Source organism: Anomaloglossus baeobatrachus, chromosome 3 (genome assembly GCF_048569485.1).
Source record: "Anomaloglossus baeobatrachus isolate aAnoBae1 chromosome 3, aAnoBae1.hap1, whole genome shotgun sequence".
NCBI lineage: Eukaryota > Metazoa > Chordata > Amphibia > Anura > Aromobatidae > Anomaloglossus > Anomaloglossus baeobatrachus.
Genome location: NC_134355.1, coordinates 181,413,523 through 181,437,527, shown reverse-complemented (window position 1 = coordinate 181,437,527; position 24,005 = coordinate 181,413,523). Strand labels below are relative to the sequence as shown.

The 24,005-nt window shown below is 45.1% G+C and overlaps 1 protein-coding gene across 1 annotated transcript in view; it reads left to right on the top strand.

Moving 5' to 3' along the window:
- Positions 1-24,005, top strand: part of LOC142297195 (kinesin-like protein KIF28) — a 142,971-nt gene that overhangs the window by 83,133 nt on the left and 35,833 nt on the right. Inside the window, exons 14-17 of the mRNA XM_075341460.1 lie at positions 145-263; positions 391-498; positions 17,714-17,985; positions 18,843-18,968. Coding sequence (XP_075197575.1) covers positions 145-263; positions 391-498; positions 17,714-17,985; positions 18,843-18,968 — 625 coding nt within the window. The remainder of the gene's footprint in view (positions 1-144; positions 264-390; positions 499-17,713; positions 17,986-18,842; positions 18,969-24,005) is intronic.

The window sequence follows — 24,005 nt, the reverse complement described above, 5'->3', positions numbered from 1 at the left end:
GTGTTCAAAGTGGACCTTTGGATAATTTCCAGCATTCCAGACAAATGATTGTAAGATTACATGATGCAAACAAAATTCATGATGTAACAAGTCCATTTTTATGTGCAGATAACAGTCTAATAAATCCAATATTTTCCCATGCAGGTGTCATGCACAATAAAGATGGCAAGCCTGACCCTAGTGTACTTGCAGTTTTTCATGACTATATAAAGTTGATGCCGCTGGTTGCTGAAGCTAATCAGATGAGCGAAGAACTTATGAAAGTAAAAAAGGCCATTGTTCAAAATGTTTTTATTTGGAATATTCACTCTCTTTTTCTGAAAATTAGTTTGTGAATATGATCAATTGTTCTTGATTACTTATTATTTAATTGTGTTTCTCTCCGTGTAGGACCTGACGTTTGAGCTAAAGGTGAAAAATTTAGCATTGACTGATTCCAGAGGATATGATCTTCAAAAAGAAATAATGGTGAAAGTGATTAAAACAAGTACTTTACAGGTAAGTGGAAATCGACTACCAGTTTGGGCTTTTGTGACCAAGCCCCATTTTTCAATCTTGACATGTCCGTTTATATGTTAATAATTCTGTAATGCTTCCTCATATACCATTGATTCTGAGGTTGTTAGTGGGAAATTTAGCTCAATATGTTTTGATTTTCTTTTTTTTTTTTTTAAATGAAAATATCTGAAATTTGATGAGTTTTTAAAATTTAAATGCTTAGACCCTTAATACTTCCGGGGCCACTCATTATCCTTCAAACATATTCACTGCTTTACCCATCCGCCATCAGTCCCCGCTTCTCTGATTGTTTGCAGTCAGTCATGCCCCCAGCCTGTGTGACAGAGTGTCTGACTACTTTCAATCAGACGTGCTGTGTGCATCTTTATTGCTGTCAAAATAAAGAAATACATTTGCATAGGGTCCCCCATATTATGATACCCAACCATGAAAAAGTATACGGCTACAGGCTGCAGCCCCCAGCTGTCCGTTTATCTTGGCTGTGTATCAAAAGAGAAAACAAAACAAAAATTTAATTAATTCATTTTTAAAAATGGATTGCGGTCCCCTCCAATTTTGATACCTGAGTCATGATAAATCCTGACAGCTGGGGGCTGGTATTCTCAGATTGGGGAGACCCATGCTTATAGAGCTCCCCCAGCTTAAAAATAGCAGCCTGCAGCCGCCCAGGATTATCACATTTATTAAATGTGACAATCCCGGCACTTTATCCAGCTCTTCCCTATTGCCCTGGAGTGGTGTCAATTGGGGTAATAAGGGGTTAATAAAAGCCCATAGCTGCCACTAAGCTCTAGATTAGTAATTGGAGGCGTCTATGAGATTCTAAAATTACTAAACTGTAAGTGAGAAGAAATAATCACAAACCAAAAAAGTCCTTTATTTGAAATAAAATACAAAAAAAACCCTCTTTCACCAATTTATTAACCCCCAGCTTTACTACATCTGAAGGCACAGCCATAGAACGTGTCTGCCCGCTGTGAGCTCCACGCAGAGAAACAGTTTTCTTTACTTTTTTCATGTTTTTTTGTGTGTTTTCTATTTACATTATTACAAATTTTATTGAACTTATTCTCAGTTCCCTACAGTGACTGCTTTGAGAGGAGATCAGAAAGTCACAACAGAGATCATAGCTGAGAGTAGGTCATGTTGTTTATATCCCCTTCATGACACCGCCTGCTTATGATTGGTCAGTGTCATTCAGGGGAAAAAAGTACACCTCCCCCCCAAAGACAAATCTCTGATAACACCCCCTTGGGCTTATCATATATTATAACCTACATTTTACACACTAATATCTCTACAAAGGAGATGAGAAATTATAAAATAATATGTTTTACTCAGTTCTGCAGCCACTATTTCATGATGAGGCCAGTTTATTGTGCTAAAACTGGGGAAAGATCTTTTTTAAGTGACCAGCCAATTAAATGTATAATTTATATGCTAGTCTCACATAAATAATTCCACTTCATTCTATTCACTATAAAAGTTCTCCGGTCGATCAATTCGTGTCAGTCGGAGTGGTCGGATGCCCACTGATCACTAAAGGCCCCGTCACACTAAGCAACATCGCTAGCAACATCGCTGCTAACGAACAACTTTTGTGACGTTGCTAGCGATGTTGCTGTGTGTGACATCCAGCAACAACCCGGCCCCTGCTGTGAGGTCGTTGGTTGTTGCTGAATGTCCTGGGCCATTTTTTAGTTGTTGCTGTCCCGCTGTGAAGCACACATCGCTGTGTGTGACAGCGATACAGCAACAACTAAATGTGCAGGCAGCAGGAGCCGGCTTCTGCAGAGGCTTGTAACCAATGTAAACATCGGGTAACCAAGAAGCCCTGTCCTTGGTTACCCGATATTTACCTTTGATACCAGACTCAGCCGCTCTCACTGTCAGTGCCGGCTCCTGCTCTGTACACATGTAGCTGCAGGACACATCGGGTTAATTAACCCGATGTGTGCTGTAGCTAGGAGAGCAAGGAGACAGCGCTAAGCAGTGTGCGCTGCTCCCTGCTCTCTGCACGTATGGCTGGACACTGGTTGCTGGTGAGCTCACCAGCAACTCGTGTAGCCACGCTCCAGCGATCCCTGCCAGGTCAGGTTGCTGGTGGGATCGCTGGAGCGTCGCAGTGTGACAGCTCACCAGCAACCTCCTAGCAACTTACCAGCGATCCCTATCGTTGTTGGGATCGCTGGTAAGTTGCTTAGTGTGACTGGACCTTTAGTTAACCCTTATCCTTTCACAGGAGATAACTTTTTTCACCAGACAACCCCTTTAAATTGCTTTGTAACCATAGCTTTCCTTGTGATGTGATAACAATATGCAAATTGTTGCGGACTGAGCAATAGTATTAGCAATCATTTGTTCTTTACCTGTGTACACAGGGTCTTGACTTGTTTTATCGCTGATTAGAACTCAGTCTAGACAAAAATCTGCCCATGTAAAAGGACCATTAATTTCCTATCTTAATACGCTTGCTTCATTGTCTAGCTCTACATGCTAATATGTTAAAGGGAACCTGACATGTCGTTTTGTGATATTAAACGGCCCCCAATATGTTTTAAATGATGCAATGTGCATCACTAACATGGTAATTATCTTAAAAAAAGACTTTATATGCTTAGGTGAATGCAGTACAGACCTTTTGTTTCAGTCATAGGGGTGGCGCTTTTGCTTGTGCAGTCACAGTCAGTCATGATATTTTTTAGTTTAGTCACACCCCCTGCATTGTAATTGATTACACCACAGGCAGGACCTTCACAACTACCACTTCTACAATACTGAGCACCGCCCATTACAATCACATGGTCGTGACATCACCACAGGTCCTTCACAACTACCACTTCTCCAATACTGAGCTCTGCCCATTACAATCACATGGTCGTAACGTCACTACAGGTTCTTCACAACTACCACTGCTACAGTACTAAGCCCTGCCCATTACAATCACATGGTCGTAACGTCACCATAGGTCCTTCACAACTACCACTTCCCCAATACTAAGCTCCACCCATTACAATCACTTGGTCATGACATCACAACAGATTTTTCACAACTACCAATTATCCAATGCTGAGCTCCGCCCATTACAGTCACATGGTCATGTTAGGTTGACCTAACGGTCACAGCTGTTGCCAGCGATGTCCGAATGCAGAGAGGGTACCGGTGACCCCCCCTCGGCTATTCCAGCTCTCAATGAAAACAAGCGAACGCCGTTATACACATAAGACTGGAGATGTGCGGCTCCGAATAGAAAGTGTATTGGTATTGTTTACATTACAAAGTTATACAAAGTTGATTAGGGCGTAACTATGCAACATACATATTCATTAATCTACATTCATTAAGGCGTGGATTGCATATTCCCAGCAAGAGAAATTAATATAATGACTTATACTCCCATAACAGTCTATGACGTTTCTTTTTCCATAACAAGAATGTTTTTCAGTCGTCTCTAAGTCAAAACATTCTGCGTCCTTGAAGTTGGTCTCATAGTTTATTACGCAAATAAGTCTGGTTCGGTCTTGCCAGGGAGAATGAATTTCTATTATTTTCTAAGTCAGTGAAAAAGGTTAACTCTTTCCTCACAATCCCCCCTATTGGCGTGATTGATGGACAGGGGGCCATCGAGAAGCTGTGGACTATAGAGAGAGCAGGCTAGCCTCCAGATACTTTCTGAGCCGCGGGTTTGCTCAGGGAGTGTCGTCTCACATCCGTCACCCAGGACTGCCTGCATGCCTCTCGATAGGAGTCTCATCATGATACGCCAAGGTGATTTCTAGAGGAAAGAGTAGAGAAGAGAAAAAAGGCATATTAGTGATTTCATATGGGTGCTGAATAATCATTGTATCTACATTGCTTCAAGGAGCGGGAAAACAAAGCCATTAGCAACTTGAACACTACATAAGCAACTAGTAAACAGAGTAACACTTGGAACACTGATAGTCTGTTGTAACAGCCTCCCCATTGAAACACTTTGTTTATTGGGACTGGTATGGCTAAGTATCGCATGGAGGAGGCTGTCACAGGTGCGTGTGTACATATCCAGCAGTCTGTGATCTCAAGTTTTTCAGCTAACACTTCATGATGGGTCTCAAATGAATTCTGCTGTGGTGTAGAAGGCCCCAAAAAAGGAGTACACATAGAAATACTTATCAGCAGTATTAGGCCTTCTTGCAGTGGCTGGCATGGACCCATGTCGATCTCCCCTCAAGTTTGACGGAGGTTGGAGTGGTCAGCTGGACAGTCAAAGGCCCTTCGAATCGTGGCTCAAGGGTCTTTTTCACGTGCTTCTTTAGGTAGACCCGGTCACCAGGCTTTAGAGAGTGGGTTCCTGGAATGGCATCAGGATCAGGTAGAGAAGAGTAGACCCTTTGGTGGGTTTCAGTTAGTCTCTTCTGCAGAGAAACAACATAAGACGTTAGGCTATCACATTTCAGGTGTAACTCCTGTGGGAAGTAGCATCCTAATCTGGGTGCACTACCAAAGAGTATTTCAAAGGGTGAGAGCCTGTGCTTTCCCTGCAGGGTGGTCCTTACAGAGTAAAGAGCTATGGGGAGACATTCTGTCCATGGTCTACCAGTCTCCTCCACTGCCTTGGCTAGTTTGAGCTTTAGAGTTCCATTTAACCTTTCCACTTTCCCTGATGACTGTGGGTGGTAAGGTGTGTGTAAGGCTGACTGAATGCCTAACAGGGCACAGGTGTTCTGGAAAACTTGTCCAGTGAAATGAGTACCTCAGTCTGACTCTATGACTTCAGGGAGTCCAAACCGAGGCACCAGCTCACAGGCCAATTTCTTTGCTGTAATTCAGGCCGTGGCTGAGCTGACAGGGTAGGCCTCTGGCCATCCTGAGAAGAGGTCTACACAGACAAGTACAAACTCGTAGATGCCATGTTTTGGCAACTGTATATACTCTATTTGTACTCTTTGAAATGGGGCAAACGTCTTTGGCATGTGTCTTTGCGGGGTTTTAGTTAGCTGGCCTGGATTGTGTTGTTGACAGATGTGACAAGCTTTTATTCTCTGGGAGGCGTAGTGTCTGAAGCCGGGGGCTATCCAATATGGTTGCATCTGGTTCATGATTGAGTTTGTGCTACTGTGTGTGGGATAGTGGAGTACTTAGAAAATGGCAGCGAACCAACTGCGTGGCAGGACGGGAAGTCCGTTTAGGCGCCAAATCCCCTCCACCTTTTCTGCCCCCTTGGCCCGCCATCCGGCCTTTTCTTCCTCAGAGGCGTTTTCTTGTGTCTCAAAGAGGTTCTGCATTTCTTCCTCCGTCGTTGACACTGTTTCCGTCTCCTTCAAAGGGAGTAAGGCTGCTTGTTTTGCTGTTTGATCGGCCAAGCGATTTCCCCTTGCCTCGGGTGTTTGAGCCTTGGTGTGGGCAGCAACCTTTATGATTGCTAGCTGTTTTGGTATCAAGGCTACTTCCATTAGTTTCTTCACTGAGGCTCCATGCCTGATGGGATTTCCTGTTGCTGTGAGGAATCCTCTTGTCTGCCAGATAGTGCCAAAATCGTGCACAATGCCGTGTGCTTAGGCGGAGTCCGTGTAGATGTTCGCTGTTCGTTCTTCCAGAAACTCAATTGCCCAGATGAGGGCAAGAAGTTCTGCTTCTTGAGCAGATATGCGTGGAGGTAGCGGTTGTTTGGCTAAGACTGCATATAGAGTCACTACTGCAAATCCGGTGTGGAACTTGCCTGCTTCATCAGCGTATCTGCTACCATCCACAAAAAGTTCAAAGTCTGGATTTGTAAGCGGTGTTGTCTGAATATTGTGCAGGGGCTTTGCCTCATGTTCAATGAGTTCCTGACAATCATGATCAAATGGTGCACTGGTACGTTTGTCACTCTCTTCTGTCCTCTCTTCTGTCCCCCCTTCTAAACTTGTAAAGATCAGCAGATCAGCAAGGTTTAGACTTGTAACTCGAGCAAATGAGATGTTTGGGGGTAGCAACAGCGTGCACTGGAGTCTGACCTGTCTTGCCATGGAGAGATGTTTCAACTGCACTTGATTGAGAACAGCATAGATGTCATGGCTGGTAAGGATGATAGTCGGGAAATCGAGTGAGATTTCAGATGCTTTCTGCAGTATATTTGAAACTGCTGTAACGGCACGGACACAGGTTGGTGCTGCTCTGGTGACGTTGTCGAGTTGAGGGGAGTAGTACCCGATTATGTGATGTTTGTCCGTCTTCTGGGTGAGTACTCCTACGGCAAATCCTTGAAGCTCTGCTACGAACAGATTGAAGGTGAGATCATAGTTTGGTAGTGCCAGAGCAGGAGCATCAATCACTAGTTCCTTGAGCTTTTGAAAATTTTGTCGAGCTTCTTCTGTGAGGGAGAAAGGAACATTCTTTGTGCAATCATACAGCGGTTGCATGAGTAGCGATGCATTGGGAATCCACTGTCTGCAAAATATTAGCCCTAAAAATCCTCTGAGTTGTTTGAGATTTCTAGGAATGCTTGCTTTCCTGATAACTTCTTGTCTGTCCGGGCTGAGGTATTTTTGTCCCGCAGAAAGGCAATGACCCAGGAAAGTGACCCTCGTTTTGCAGAACTGCAGTTTATCTCTGCTCGCTTTGCATCCTACTTCTGCCAGAAAGGTAAGAAGACTTATTGAAGCAGTTGTGCATTTTTCTTCACTAGGGCAGCACAGTAGTAAATCATCCACGTACTGGTAGATGTACTGCGAGAGGTAGCGGGGGGAGGGATAGCAGATCCATCTTCATTGTAGACAATCTGAGCTTGTAGTCTTGATAGTAGATCTTCTCCCACTAGGGCATCTCCACCCAGGGGGGACACTAAGAATTTTGACACGAACATGTGTGGTCCCAGTTTCACCTTCAGTGGATGTGTTATTGGGATTATCTGGGCTTGTCCATCAAATCCGGATACTACAGTAGCTTCAGATGAGATGGATCCTTCAGGCACTAGGTTCCTGGGGTTCAGGAGCGTGAGGCTCCTGAGTCCACCAAAGCTCTTATTTCCTTATTGCCAATGTGAAGGGGGACGTGTATAAATGGACCTCTGGCATCCCTATCCCGTGCTACCACAAGTCAGGCAGTCTTCTCCTCCTGACTCTCGGGTTGGTTTTGAGTGTCCCTCTTCTTCTTTCTACAGTCTCTGATCACGTCCTCTGACTCCACAATAGTAGCAGGTCGGTGCCTTCCTTCTTGTACCTTCTGGCTGACCGTCCACTGCTGCTATGACAACTTTCTTGTTGCTCCTTTTATCCTTTGCGTCGGTTTCTAAGCCACTTGCTTTTTTGACTAGAAGATCTATGTCTTCCATGTTCCTCCATTCTGGGCAGCACACTTTCAATCTTTCTGCCAGAGGTGCATGTATTCCATCCATGAAGGATCTTACCATCAGGCGACGTATTGCACCCGCTTGTAAGTCCAGCCCTTCATCTGCGAATGACTGCATCAATCTGTAGTACAATGAGCTAACATTCTCCACAGGACCTTGATGCACTGGTCCCATTGTGCCCCTAGTTCTTTGCTCCTGGGCGCAGAAGAGATTGAGTCTTATCATGAAATCTTGGCCCGATTCCACATTACGGGTATCGTCCGGAACATGTCCTGTCAGGTGGGCAGTGAGTTTGGCATACAGTTCGGGAGACATTTTAACTCTACACAAACCTTCCATGTCCAACCAAGTGCTTCTGTAGGAGACCTGTATTTGGTTCAGGTAACGTGAAAAACTGACTGGGTTTCTAGTCGGGTCTGGAGCATTTTGCAGGAAAGCCATCTGCTCGGCTGGAGTCCAGGGTACGTAGTCATCATACATACGAGGAACTGCATCTCTGGGAGCATCTGGGTTTTGTGGATTAACAGGTGGTCTTATCAGAACTCTTCTTTCCACTATGGGATAAAGAGGCACTGGTGCTGTGGCTCGTAGCTTGTGCTGTGGGGCTCCACAGGCTAGGCATGTTTCACTCCAGTCCGGATTTTGTTGGCCACAGTTTGTGCAGGTCCATCCCGGGGATCCTGTTATTTTTGGAGCTGTTCCAGGAGTAGCTGACAGGTACGGAGGAAGCTGCTGTTGATCCTTATTAGCCTTCTTCCCAGCTTCTTCCCATGTGTCTGATTCTTCATGGTATATCCAACCTTGATCTTGGGCTGTTTTTGCCATGTCAGAAAGAGTTCTGACTAGTTCAGTCCATGATTTATCTGCTATCACTCCTGCTCTAGTAGCTGTTATTGTATCCCATTTGTTGGGGTCCAATTGATCCTTCCCCTTCAATCCAAATGTCTTGAAAACTTCCTTGGACTGACTGGCTGTCCTCTTGCCATGATAACACGTAATGAGATGTTGCAGGGTGCATCCAGCTCTTCTGTCTTTTGATATTCCTTGCCCCATTCTTCGTCTTCTATCTTCTTCAGCTTTTAGACCCTTGAACATCCTTTGGACTAAACCTACCTATCCTGGAGATACTCAGAGACTAACTCCTTTTGTATTCCTACCTAAGGTGAGGTCTAGAACCACCTTTCCTGGAGATACCTAGAGACTAACTCCTTATTTGTATTCCTACTGAAAGGTGGTGTCCTAACTTCAGAGGGGGCTGAGAATGTTGAATGGCGCTGGGTTACCCTTCTTGTAACAGAGATACACTCTATATCCGATGGCAATGGCAAACAGGGCTATTCCCACTAACACTAGGGCAGTGAATATCACATCCATTGGACAGAGCAGGTACACTATTCCCTTTCAACACTCACTGATGTATGGGATCTATGACAACCAACAAGGACAACAGCACAGAAGTAAAGCGCAGGAGAGCAGACACACGACACACGGAGAGGCAGAGAAACACAGAGAAACAAACAAGCAAACAACCAAACAAGGCACAGAAAACATCAGCTGGCAAGGCTCTCTCAGAGTTCAGTAGAAACCCGCCAATAACCCAGTTTCTACTCACAGTGTACCATTTTGCGCGTTGAGGAGAGGGGAGATCAGATGTGGGGAGCATAAAGAGAAGAATAAGGTTCAACTCTTACCTGGCCAGGTGTTTCTGGTCCCCACGTCTGGTCCACTCCTCCTCTGAATGGCAAGACAGTCCACTGCGTCCTGGGATTAGAAACACGGGTCCCTGTTCGGGCGCCAGATAATGTTAGGTTGACCTAACGGTCACAGCTGTTGCCAGCGATGTCCGAATGCAGAGAGGGTACCGGTGACCCCCCCTCGGCTATTCCAGCTCTCAATGAAAACAAGCGAACACCGTTATACACATAAGACTGGAGATGTGTGGCTCCGAATAGAAAGTGTATTGGTATTGTTTACATTACAAAGTTATACAAAGTTGATTAGGGCGTAACTATGCAACATACATATTCATTAATCTACATTCAGTAAGGCGTGGATTGCATATTCCCAGCAAGAGAAATTAACCCCTTCACGACCGCGGGCCGTAAAATTACGTCCTATTTTAACGTGACTTAACGACCAGGGACGTAATTTTACGGCCTAAACTTCATTTGATTGCCGTGGCCATAGCAACGGCTTTCAAATTATGTCCCCTGCTGTTTCTTACAGCAGGGGACCTTTGCTTGACCCCAGGGGGGCGGCATCGCCACCCCCTATCGACGATCGATGTGATTGGCTATTCAAATCTGAACCGCCAACCACATCGATCGCACTAATTTCGGCAAAAATAATGCCCGAATTAGTGCGATCCTGTGAGATCCAGCTATGAGATGCCGCAGCTGCTGCAGCATATCATAGGTGGACCTCAAACATGCCGCCCCCAGCCCCTGCAGCACTGATTGGAGCGATCGTGCTATGACGCGCAATCGCTCCAATCAGTGTGCAGTGGGGCGGTCTGATCTGCCGGTGGCCGCCCTCCCCAGGCCTGTGCTGGCCTGTGAGCCCTCCCCCAACATGTCTGCAGCGTGCAGTGGCTGGTACTTGTGGTACCACGCCACCGCTGCTGCCGCCACCAATGTCACCGCCGCTCCGGCTCTACGTGAGTATTGCGCGCTTCCCGTGATGGCCCCTGCATGCTCCCTGATGTGCCGCCCTGCTGCGATCTGCCTCCTACTGCGATCTGCCCCCTGCTATGTGCTTCCCTGCCGCGATCTGCCCCCTGCTATGTGCTTCCCTGCCGCGATCTGCCCCCTGCCAATGTGCTTCCCTGTTGCGATCTGCGATCTGCTGCTGCTGCACGTGAGTACTGTGCTCACTTTGTAGCCCGTGCGCGCTCCCGTGGTGCCCCTGTGCGCTGCCGTGATAGCCCCTGCCGTGCCCCCCCCCGCGATCTGCTCCCCCCAACCACCTTCCCCCCCCCGACATCCCGATCCGCTCCCCCCGCGATTTGACTGCCTCCCCCATTATCTCTATTCTGCTTCTGCAGCTCCCTCTCCGGTCTCCCCCTCTGCTCTCCCCCCCTCCCCCTCTGCTCTTCCCCCCCTCTGCTCTCACCCCCCCTCTCCCCCTCTGCTCTCCCCCGACGTCCTCTTACCTGTCTTCATCGGCCTGATCACATCTGCGTCCATCGCTGGGTCCTTCCTGGGCATTCTGCTGATCTGCCTGCTGCTCCTGTAAAGCTGTCCATCTCTCTGCCATCTGTTCCTCTGCAGCTCTTCTGGTCAGTAATCCTCCTGCTAGTCCTCTGGGTACTGTGAGTATAACTTTTTTTTTTTTTCCGTATCTCCTGTCCATTTTTACACCTCATCCGTGCGTCCTGCCAAGCGCTGATCAGGGATGCAGATAACGGATCGGCATCCCTGCTCAATTTTTGGTGTGACTTTTTTTTCCGTATCCCCGACGCTTTTTGTATCGCATCCGTCCGTGCGTCCCGCCAAGCGCTGATCAGGGATGCAGATAACGGATCGGCATCCCTGCTCAATTTTTGGCGTGACTTTTTTTTCCGTATCCCCGACGCTTTTTGTATCGCATCCGTCCGTGCGTCCCGCCAAGCGCTGATCAGGGATGCAGATAACGGATCGGCATCCCTGCTCAATTTTTGGCGTGACTTTTTTTTCCGTATCCCCGACGCTTTTTGTATCGCATCCGTCCGTGCGTCCCGCCAAGCGCTGATCAGGGATGCACATAACGGATCGGCAACCATGGTCAATTTTTGGCGTGACTTTTTTCCATATTCACGACGCTTTTTGTATCGCATCCGTCCGTGCGTCCCGCCAAGCGCTGATCAGGGATGCAGATAACGGATCTGCATCCGTGGTCAGTTTTTGGCGTGACTTTTTTCCGTATTCACGACGCTTTTTGTATCGCATCCGTCCGTGCGTCCCGCCGAGCGCTGATTAGGGATGCAGATAACGGATCAGCATCCCTGCTCAATTTTTGGCGTGACTTTTTTCCGTATTTGCGACGCTTTTTGTATCGCATCCGTCCGTGCGTCCCGCCAAGCGCTGATCAGGGATGCACATAACGTATCTGCATCCATGGTCAATTTTTGGCGTGACTTTTTTTTTTACGTATCCCCGACGCTTTTTTTTATCGCATCCGACCGTGCGTCCTGCAGCGGCCGATCAGTGCACTGCGTCTGTGCGTTTGAAAAGTCAAATGGCGCTCCTTCTCTTCTGAGCCCTGCCATGCGCTCAAACAATTACTTTCCACCACATATGAGGTACCTGCGTACTCAGGAGAAATTGCACAATACGTTTTATGGTGCATTTTTTCCTGTTACCCTTGTGAAAAAAAAAGCTACCTAGTTGAAGCAACCGTTTTGTGGTAAAAAAAAAAAAAATTCTTTTCACGGCTCAACGCTATAAACTTCTGTGAAGCCCCCAGGTGTTCAAAGTGCTCACCAAACATCTAGAAAAATTATTTGAGGGCTCTAGTTTCCAAAATGGTGTCACTTGTGGGGGAGCTCCACTGTTTAGGCACCATAGGGGGTCTCCAAACGTGACATGGCGTCCGCTAATGATTCCAACCAATTTTGCTGTCAAATGGCGCTCCTTCTCTTTTGAGCCCCGCCATGCGCCCAAACAATTACTTTCCACCACATATGAGGTATCTGTGTACTCAGGAGAAAATGCACAATACATTTTAAGCCCTTAGGTGTTCAAAGTGCTCACCAAACATCTAGAACAATTATTTGAGGGCTCTAGTTTCCAAAATGGGGTCACTTGTGGGGGAGCTCCATTGTTTAGGCACCTCAGGGGGTCTTCAAACCCGACATGGCGTCCGCTAACAGGTGCAGCTAATTTTGCACTCAAAAATTCAAATGGCGCTCCTTGCCTTCCGAGCACTGCTGTGTGTCCAAACATTTGATTTCCACCACATATGAGGTATCTGCGTACTCAGGAGAAAATGCACAATACATTTTATGGTGCATTTTTTCCTGTTACCCTTGTGAAAAAAAAAGCTACCTAGTTGAAGCAACCGTTTTGTGGTAAAAAAAATTTTTTTTCTTTTCACGGCTCAACGCTATAAACTTCTGTGAAGCCCCCAGGGGTTCAAAGTGCTCACCAAACATCTAGAAAAATTATTTGAGGGCTCTAGTTTCCAAAATGGGGTCACTTGTGGGGGAGCTCCATTGGTTAGGCACCTCAGGGGGTCTTCAAACCCGACATGGCGTCCGCTAATGAGTGCAGCTAATTTTGCGTTCAAAAATTCAAATGGTGCTCCTTCCCTTCCGAGCTCTGCCGTGCGCCCAAACAATTGATTTTTACCACATATGGGGTATCAGCGTACTCAGGAGAACATGCACAATAAATTGTATTGTGTACTTTCTCTTTTCTCCCTTGTAAAAATTAAAATTTTATGGCTAAAGTAACATTTTTGTGTTAAAAAGTAAAATTTTCATTTTTTCCTTCCCCATTGCTTTGGTTCCTGTGAAGCACCTAAAGGGTTAATAAACTTATTGGATGTGGTTTTGAGCAGTGTGAGGGGTGTAGTTTTTAGAATGGGGTCACTTTTGGGTATTTTCTGTCACCTAGGCCTCTCAAAGTCACCTCAAATGTAATGTGGTCCCTAAAAAAAATTATTTTGTAAATTTTGTTGGAAAAATGAGAATTTGCTGATGACCTTTGACCCCTTCTAACTTCCTAACGGAAAAAAAATTTGTTTCGAAAATTGCGCTGGTGTAAAGTAGACAAGTGGGAAATGTTATTTAGTAACTATTTTGTGTGACATATCTCTCAGATTTATGGGCATACATTTTCAAAGTTTGAAAATTGCGAAATTTTCAAAATTTTCGCCAAATTTCCTAAATTTTCACAAATAAACGCAAAAAATATCGGCCTTAATTTACCACTGACATGAAGTACAATATGTCACGAAAAAACAATCTCAGAATCGCCAGGATCCGTTGAAGCGTTCCAGAGTTATAACCTGTCAAAGTGACACTGGTCAGAATTGCAAAAAATGGCCCGGTCATTAGGGTGTTTTAGTGGCCGGGGGTGAAGGGGTTAATATAATGACTTATACTCCCATAACAGTCTATGACGTTTCTTTTTCCATAACAACAATGTTTTTCAGTCGTCTCTAAGTCAAAACATTCTGCGTCCTTGAAGTTGGTCTCATAGTTTATTACGCAAATAAGTCTGGTTCGGTCTTGCCAGGGAGAATGAATTTCTATTATTTTCTATGTCAGTGAAAAAGGTTAACTCTTTCCTCACAGTCACCGTGCTCCCAAGAAGACATGTAACACCCCAGAGCTATGACAATGTGACCATAATGGGCAAAGCTCATCATTGAAGAAGTGGTGGTGAGGGACCCGTGGTGATATCACGACCATGTGACCGTAATGGGCGGAGATCAGCACTGCAGAAGTGGTAATTGTGAAGGACCTGTGGTTATGGCAATTACAATGCGGAGGCCATGACTAAGTTAAAAAAAAAAATCATGACTGACAGTGACTGAACTAAGCACAAGCACCACCCCTATGACTGAAGCAAAAGGTCTTTAGTGTATTCACCTAAGCATATAAAGCATTTTTTTTAAGATAAATACATGGAATTTTATTTTAGAAAACCATGTTAGTGATGCACATTGCATCATTTAAAACATATTGGGGCGGTTTAATATAGAAAAAAAACTACATTACGGGTTCACTTTACTAGAAATGATTGCTCACAGAAATCTTGACAAAATTGCTTTGTTTTAACATATATTATTCACATGGGAGAAAACATAAAAATATTTGTGGCCTGCAAGCAAACATAGAAATCAGTGCCAGTGGGCAGCCACAATGCCTAGAAAACATTTGTTATCTAAATAAGTAACAGGGGAAGAAGAAAGCAGTCCATTTTGTTCCATATAACCCAGAACAAATACCTAAATTTTGGCATGAACAAACTATATGGATGTGTAGCACCCACGGGGCAGGGGTTAAATACTCACCGCTGGGCCTGTGATATCGGGTCTGGGATGTCACAGGTGGCCCTTCCCAGCTTCGTGTATACCTCCGAGGTGTATACCAAAAAGGAGATTGAAGGATGGAATGAGTATTTGGGGTGTTGGGATTAGTAGTTGTCTCCTGACGCCACCTGCGGTATGCGGACAGGGATTAGCCGCCGCTGCGTTCGTTGTCCACTGGGGCGGATGGTGTCGCAGCTAGGATAGTTCAGCTTCCCGCAGGTGAAGCTAGGCGCCAGGGAGGATGATGGTGGTGCTAATGGCCGTTGGCGCCGGAGCACTGGGCGCCAGCAAAGATGGGCTGACACAGGGGTTGCAGTTCCAGGTCTTTTTACTCACAGTTCAAGTGCTGCTTCAGGGTACCGATCTCTGCCTTGATGGGCCCCAGCCGATCCCGAATAAGTTGGAGATAGCCACCGGTATTTGGAAATGTCCTTTCCTAAGGGTTGCCTGTGTGGAAGTGAGGAACTTGGGCCGAGCTTATCACTCCAAGCCACAGGCCCCATGAAGAAAGAAAGAAGGAAGGTGGTGTCGTGTTGCCAGAACTGTAGTCCTGACTTGACTGAAGTTTGTGTAAGAGTTGCTCCTACTCCTACCGCAAGTGGTGCCCGCCCCCCAGGTTGTTGTCCTAGTGACCAGGAAAGTCCCATGCTTCATGATGGCCACTCCCCAGCCTACCCTTGTCCAGTCCCCAGTGAGAAGGTACCTAAGCTGTATGTAAGGTGAAATGTGGAAACACCGGTGATTAACCCCCTCCTTACTCAAGATGAATACTGCACCTTAAGTGAGGCGCAGTACCCTGTGGCGACTGAAGCCTCAGTGGCACCACATTCCCCCATGGCAAATGGCAGCATTCCCAGACTGCACCCAAATCAAAGTTAGTACACCGCAATTTTACTGGTATGCGTATATTTATTGGTATGAGTTACCAATCTTCCCTTTATGTGAGGCATTTTCAATTCAACATTTCAAACACTTACCAGTCAGCAGTGTTCAAATGCAACAAAATAAAACATCAACATTTGCATAAGATAACATTTACTCTTTCTTGACTGCTGGTGGTACCAGAGGGCTGGTCCCAGCCCCCTGGCTCTTGGCACTCAAGGGACATCACTGGACAAAGTGTTCAACCTTGTTGCAGCGCCGGCAGATCGGCTGCCCGTTTGCATCATAACGGTCAGGTACTTGAGGCGGCAGATTTCTTCCACGTCGCCGCCAGGGGAGGTCATCAGCACTGGAGGCCAGCCCAATTGTTACAGGTTGATGAGCCCCCAGTTTGGTTTGCACCGCCTTGGTCAAATTAGCCATACCTTTGATCAACTCCAGAAGCCACAGTTCATTGATGGAGTCCTTACCCAAGCCTTCTCCTTGGCCTCCACAACCACTGGTGTAGCTGGCACCAACCCCGGTTGCTGAAGTATGGCGCTGCAGGGATCCGGTTCGCGCAATGCCCGGATGGTCCGATCTTTGAATTCTGCAAAGCTGAGGTTAGGGTTTTGCATGGACACGATGCGCATCTGGGTCCGGTGGGCATCAGACAGGAGCCCCTCGATGAACTAGTCAATCAGCAGGTGGTTCTCATCTTTCACCTCCTCCGGTTCCACCTGCCAAACAGCTCTCATCGCCTCCTGAAGATTTAAAGCATAGTCCCGTATACTGTCCTGCACCCTTTGCTTGCATCCATAAAACCGCATCTTTATATCAGCTGCTGTATGGGTGTCAAAGGTTTCCTTGAGTTTAGTCAAAATGTCCTTTACCACTCTTTTATCAGTCTCCGGCCAGGACTTGACTTCTCGCCGAGCTGTCCCGGTCAGTTGGCCAATGAGAATGCTGGCTTTCTAGTCCTCGGTTATAAGGTACACCCGAAATAAACCGTAAAGTCTCTCTTTAAAGTCGGTCAGGGAATAGGCTTCTCCTGAATATTGTGGCAAACAGGTAGCTCCCGGAAGGTACGGCATGGTAAATGGCAACACCGGAGCTGGTGCTACAGCTATAAGAGCAGTCTCTGCTTCCTCTTCAGTGGACATGTCCTGAAAGCACGGGGTTTCCTGCTAGTTTCTGGTAGTTGGGCTCTCCTTCGTGCTTTTTCTGGGCTCCACCCACGCTTTCGCGCTCTTTTTGGGTTTGGCCCACGATGGCATGCCCCTTCTTTTCCTGCGCGGAATAGTTAATGGCGACTGTCCTTTTTAAGCAATACATTTCAACACAGTTCTGTAAGGCGCACAGGACTCGTTGATGCAGGCACGAAATCCTGTTCTTGACGCCAAGTTGTAGCACCCACAGGGCAAGGGATTAAATAGACTTGTCGTCGGGTCTGGGATGTCACAGGTGGCCTTACCCAACATCGTGGCCCTGAGTTGTACAATAAAAGGGAAGTTGAAGGATGGGATCAGGATGATGAGGATTGGCGATGTTGGGTGTAGTAGTTGTCTCATGACGCCACCTTCAGTATACGGCCAGGGAATAGCCGCCGCTGCGGTCACTGTCCTCTGGGGCAGATGGTGTCACAGGATAGTTCAGCTTCCCGCAGGTGAAGCTAGGCCCCAGGAAAGATGATGGTGGTGGCAGTGGCTGTTGGCGCCGGAGCGTGGGGTGCCGGCAAAGATGGGCTGACAAGGGTTGCAGTTCCAGGTCAACAGATCAAGTGCTTCCAGATCGCCACCGGTATTTGGACATGTCCTTTCCTAAGGGTTGTCCCTGTGGAAGTGAGCAACCCGGGCCGAGCTTCTCACTCGAAGCCACAGGCCATGTGAATAAGAAACACATCAGTGTATGCGAGATGCCAAATAAAGCTGTATATGGTATATGTGATTCACAAAAATACTTCTTTGTATAAAGATAATTTTATTTTTTTATTTTATGCGGTTTAAGGTATGGATGTGGTCAAAATCCAAGTTCATTAATAGAAAGTTTCTGATGGAAGAACTGTACCAGAGATTCCTGGATGGAAATATAACATTAGACCATGAAAATGATCCATTTTGGGATCCAGTTGAGGCTATTCATTTAGGATCAGCTCACATCTGGCTTCAGTCCCTAGCTTACTGTATGAAACTGGAAGAACAGACGGAACTTCTGGATTCTGAGGGGGTAGAGGAAGCCATTATCGTAATAAATATCATCCCTTGCTCCAGCGGTGGAAGGTAAAGTGCCAAACGATAACATATACAGTATATGAACCATAATAAAATGATAACAATCACAATCAACAAATTATGATGTAATTTTGCATGAAAAGTGTAGAAAAAAAAAGGAAAAATATTTTTTGTGCCACCCAAAAAAATCTAATTCAATTATTATTGTTGAGCTGATATATTTTATCTAATATCATAAGATGGAGATTACGAAATAATACATGTATATGAATATTATATATTCTCCCCATATGTGGAAAACCCTGTTCACTTCCTTATGTGGCTATTGTTGTACTTCCCAGCAAACAATCTTTCGACAGCTGTGCAGAGCTCTGTAACAAGTGTTTTAGCTCACATCAGAGCTTGACTCAGATAAACACAGGTGAGCTCTGCCATATAATGTTCTCCATGTTGCTGCAGCTTGTGTCTGTGACTTAAAAAAATAATGAAGAGCAAACATTCCCCTAACTGTGTTGTGCTGTTTATTTGAGAAATTACTGTAGCTCCTCAGCAAACTATGGATTGCAAGTTACAGAGACATTATGCAGAGGGGAAACGAGTGAGCATTCAGGACACAGGTCATATAGTGGCCAGAGATGGTGTTTTTCCACAAGTACACATACAGGACATATTATTTTGAAAAGTTATTTGAAAGCACAGTTACCCATTAAAAATGTATAATCACTGGGGATGGGGAACTCACCAGCTGGATATCTGCTAATCATGAGAACTGTTCTTGGAATTAGTGAAGGTCTCAACAGCCAGAGCCATGGCAATCATACATTTATGATGTAACCTGTGGATAAGTGACAAATATTGTTTTTGGGACAACCCCTTTAATGGCAGAATTTTTATCGGCCCCTCAGTGAAGAAGATGTCGTTGTTGATCCTTTGGAGTTATTAGGAAGAAAAATTGTTTTCCAGATACATATACTACAGTGTCTTGGTGTTCGATGGCTAAAGGAGGCCACGGAAAGAGGAATTCAAATAGGGTAAGTGAGAAATATATACTGTATATATATATATAGATATTTCGGACTCACAGGGATATGTTATGCCTCATTATACGCATCTCTTGCACACTCTACCAGGGCATAGTGCAATAAATACAACTGTGTATGTTGATTTATCTGTGCTCACGTCCTATATACATAAGGGTATTTACAGTCATATGAAAAAGTTTGGGCACCCCTATTAATGTTAACCATTTTTCTTTAGAACAATTTGGGTTTTTGCAACAGCAATTTCAGTTTCATATATCTAATAACTGATGGACTCAGGAATATTTCTGCATTGAAATGAGGTTTATTGTACTAACAGAAAATGTGCAATCTGCATTTAAACAAAATTTGACCAGTGCAAAAGTATGGGTACCTCAACATAAAAGTGACATTAATATTTTGTAGCTCCTCCTTTTGCAAAAATAACAGCCTCTAGTCGCTTGCTGTAGCTTTTAATGAGTTCCTGGATCCTGGATGAAGGTATTTTTGACCATTCCTGTTTACAAAACAATTCCAGTTCAGTTAAGTTTGATGGTCGCCGAGCATGGACAGCCCGCTTCAAATCATCCCACAGATGTCCAATGATATTCAGGTCTGGGAACTGGGTTAGCCATTCCAGAACATTGTAATTGTTCCTCTGCATGAATGCCTGAGTAGATTTGGAGCGGTGTTTTGGATCATAGTCTTGCTGAAATATCTATCCCCTGCGTAACTTCAACCTCGTCACTGATTCTTGCAGATTATTGTCAAGAATCTGCTGATAAAGAGATGAATCCATGCGACCCTCAACTTTAACAAGATTCCCGGTGCCGGCATTGGCCGCACAGCCCCAAAGCATGATGGAACCTCCACCAAACTTTAGTGTGGGTAGCAAGTACTTTTCTTGGAATGCCATGTTTTTTTGCCTCCATGCATAACACCTTTTTGTATGACCAAACAACTCAATCTTTGTTTCATCAGTCCACAGGACATTCTTCCAAAATGTAACTGGTTTGTCCAAATGTGCTTTTGCATACCTCAGGCGACTCTGTTTGTGGCGTGCTTGCAGAAATGGCTTATTTCGCATCACTCTCCCATACAGCTTCTCCTTGTGCAAAGTGCGCTGTATTGTTGACCGATGCACATTGACACCATCTGAAGCAAGATGATTCTGCAGGTCTTTGGAGGTGGTCTGTGGATTGTCCTTGACTGTTCTCACCATTCTTCTCTGCCTTTCTGATATTTTTCTTGGCCTGCCACTTCTGGGCTTAACAAGAACTGTCACTGTGTTCTTCCATTTCCTTACTATGTTCCTCACAGTGGAAACTGACCGTTTAAATCTCTGAGACAACTTTTTGTATCCTTCCCCTGAACAACTATGTTGAATAATCTTTGTTTTCAGATCATTTGAGAGTTGCTTTGAGGAGCCCATGATGCCACTCTTCATAGGAGATTCAAATAGGAGAACAACTTGCAAGTGGCCACATTAAATACCTTTTCTCATGATCGGATACACTTGCCTATGAAGTTCAAAGCTCAATGAGGTTACAAAACCAATTTAGTGCTTTAGTAATTCAGTAAAAAGTAGTTAGGAGTGTTCAAATCAAGAAATTGATAAGGGTGCCCTTACTTTTGCACCTGTCAAATTTTGTTTAAATGCAGATTGCACATTTTCTGTTAGTACAATAAACCTCATTTCAATCCAGAAATATTACTGAGTCCATCAGTTATTAGATATATGAAACTGAAATAGCTGTTGCAAAAACCCAAATTGTTATAAAGAAAAAAGGTTAACATTAATAGGGGTGCCAAAACTTTTTTATATGACTGTACAATTATATGGTTATTATGACTATTCATGAATAACTGCCTTTATTGCACATCATATCATTATCTGTCAAATAACCATGTTTATGGCACATTATATTGGGACATAACTTCATCTACAGTATACAACTACAGTGCTGTTCTTAACTATGATTATTATTATTATTATTATTATTGATTATTATGACTAATTATGAATCAAATTTATGTATATCAGCTCACCGTGTACACGCTCACTCCTGGCCTCCCCCTGGAGCATGGACAGGCACTGCCACCGCCCGATATTGCAAATAAAAGAAAAGAGGAACATCCAGCTCTTCAGGCGAGGAAAGCCATGGTCTTTATTTCAGCATGCAGACAACGGATGACATGACCAGCACACCACTACACGTTTCAGGTGAAACAATCACCCTTAATCATATGCGTTTCAGGTGAAACAATCACCCTTAATCATGATTAAGGGTGATTGTTTCACCTGAAACGCGTAGTGCTGTGCTGGTCATGTCATCCGTTGTCTGCATGCTGAAATAAAGACCATGGCTTTCCTCGCCTGAAGAGCTGCATGTTCCTCTTTTCTTTTATTTACTAATTGTGAATAATTGAATAAAAATATACCATTTATCTGGCTACACTGCACATATTAAAACCTTTTCTACTTATAATTTCCTATATGTTGTAGTGGCATTGTCCACTTTAGTTTTTACCACTTGTATATTTTTAAGCCTGTTTTATTATGTATACTCAATAAAAGATGTATTTTTATTCCTACCTAATCTCCTGAGATTTCCTTCAGATATTACCTTATTGGATATAGTTTATTTATTAAATGCTCTAGTTGGCTTAATATGGAGATTTTGTTTTCCCCTAAATTTGGACACAATTATTTGATTACTCAAATAATATTAAGTCTATTGCCTTCACATTGTGGCAATCAGGAAGAGCCGGGCAAAGATCCAGAATTGGCACATCTAATGTGATGTGCCAATTTTGGGTCGGGTGTCGGCTGGTACCTTTAGGTTGTGAAGGGCCAAATAACCATGGACCTGCCCAGCCTGATAATACCAGCCCGCAGTTGTCTGCTTTACCTTGGCTGGTTATCAAAAATACGGGAGACTCCATGTCATTTTTGAAAAATATTTATTTAGTTCCCAGCAGTGACCTGGGAGTCAGAGATGCATTCAGGTGTCTTCCCTATGGTGTTCCCATTCCATTTGAGTGCTGTTTCCATCAATTTCAGCAATTTTCTTGCCCCCCCCAAACCTCCCAGCCCTCTTGCCCTCCCGTTAGCATTTTGCTCACGTTTCCTATTGACATCCATACTACGTATTCAAGTCGAGCCCATTCAAACATCCAACCTGCTTGATTCGAATACCGAGCACTTGAGCATTTTAGTTCTTTTTCATCACTAGTCTGGTGCCATCTCAGTGCATGGACTTCTTTGGAATAACCTCCAACATTTGGGTAGCCTATTAATTTCTCCGGAAAGATCTCCTGCATTTAGTCTGAAGAGTCTTATTTGCAGACAGAGACCTCATGTTTTTTTAAACATTTCTTTTTGCTCAACTTCACACTAGTCTATTAAAGATTTCCATTCTGTCAATCTGAAAAAACTCAGTTGTAGTGCTGCTTCCCTGCACTCGTCGTTCTCCCTCCCTGCAGGGACGTGCTCTCACTCACCACCGCCATGGCTGGCTCACTCCACTCTGCCCGGAGTCTGCGCGGTCCCCCACATGGCTTCTTCCTGGCTCCCCCTCTGGGGCCTGTGCGTGCATCACAGGTCCTGAGGAAGTGCTCCTAAGGCGTGCAAGCCACTGCGGCCATAGTCTTTAAGGGTCAGCACGCCACTCCTAGGAGGTACCTCTCAGCCTATTGCTCAGAGGCACTGGGTACTTAAGCTATACTCCCATTAGGAGATGTGCATGATCATCGCCTTGAGTTAAGTTAGTCAGTTGTGTTTTGTCTAGCTAGTTGTCAAGTCACCTGCCCATCCTGTCCTGCTTGACCTGTTCTGTCCTGTCAGCCCTGCCTGTACCTGGCTCCAGTCTGTCCTGCCCTGTTGCCACCTGGTTCCAGTCCTGCCCTGCCTGTACCTACCTCCAGTCCATCCTGTCCTGTTGGTACCTGCTACCAGTCCATCCTGTCCTGTAGGTACCACCTACTGTTGGCTTTAGTGACTCTGCCTGTCCATCCTGGCCATGCCATCTGCCTCAGCCACTCTGGTGGTCCCAACCTTGTTAGTGACCCTGCCTGTCTGTCCTGGCCATGCCATCTGAATAAGGCACTCTGGTGGTCCAAGCCTGGCTAGTGACTCTGCTTCTCCATCCTGCCTGTGCTCTGCGTAAGCTATCCTGGTGATCCCTGTCTACACTATAAACTTAGCCCTTCTATGCCTGTGTCAGTCCCTGCCCAGGGGGACAGCTGCTACAGTCCCGGACTCTACCCAACAGGGTAAGCCAAAGGTTTCCCTGTGGTCCAGTGGGTCCACTTTTGCTCTCCGCAGTACCATCTCTGGCAGCGAGCATTAGTTCACACCACTTAGGACCTCGGATTGCCAAAGGAGCCCTGGTTTTTTTATTCCAAATGAGATGTAAACTGCACTGACCAGACAGCACTCAAATTGGTTTGAACTTTGGTTGCCTCCATGAAAGAGCAGATTTCTGCCATTATCATTCCTCTTCACCCCCTCTGTCCTTTTGCAAGCAGTTTAAGACCTGCCTCCAAGGCAAAGCCAATTATGTGTCTTCTAAGCATCCACTAGAACCTTGGGATCTCAACCTTGTTCTATCTGCTTTTAAAAGGCTTCCTTTTGAGCTTCTTCATAATATTTCTCCCAGATGACTTTAAAGGTGATATTTTGGGTTTCAATCTCCATCATTTGCAGGGTTTCATAGTTTTAAGGTTGAAAGACAACACAAATCAAATTCAACCTATAACCTAATGAGTTTAAAACTAAACCTGTCAAAAACTGAACTTCTTCTGTTTCCTCCCTCTCCTAACCTTCCGAAACCCAATATTACCATTTCTGTATGTGGCTCTACCATTACGCCCCAGCAGCACGCCCGCTGTCTTGGGGTTATATTTGACTCTGATCTCTCCTTCACTCACCACATTCGTTCACTTGCTCGTTCTTGTCAATTCCACCTCAAAAACATCTCGAGATTTGACCTTTTCCTGACTCTGCAAAAACTCTTTCTGTCGCTCTCATTCATTCTAGCCTGGATT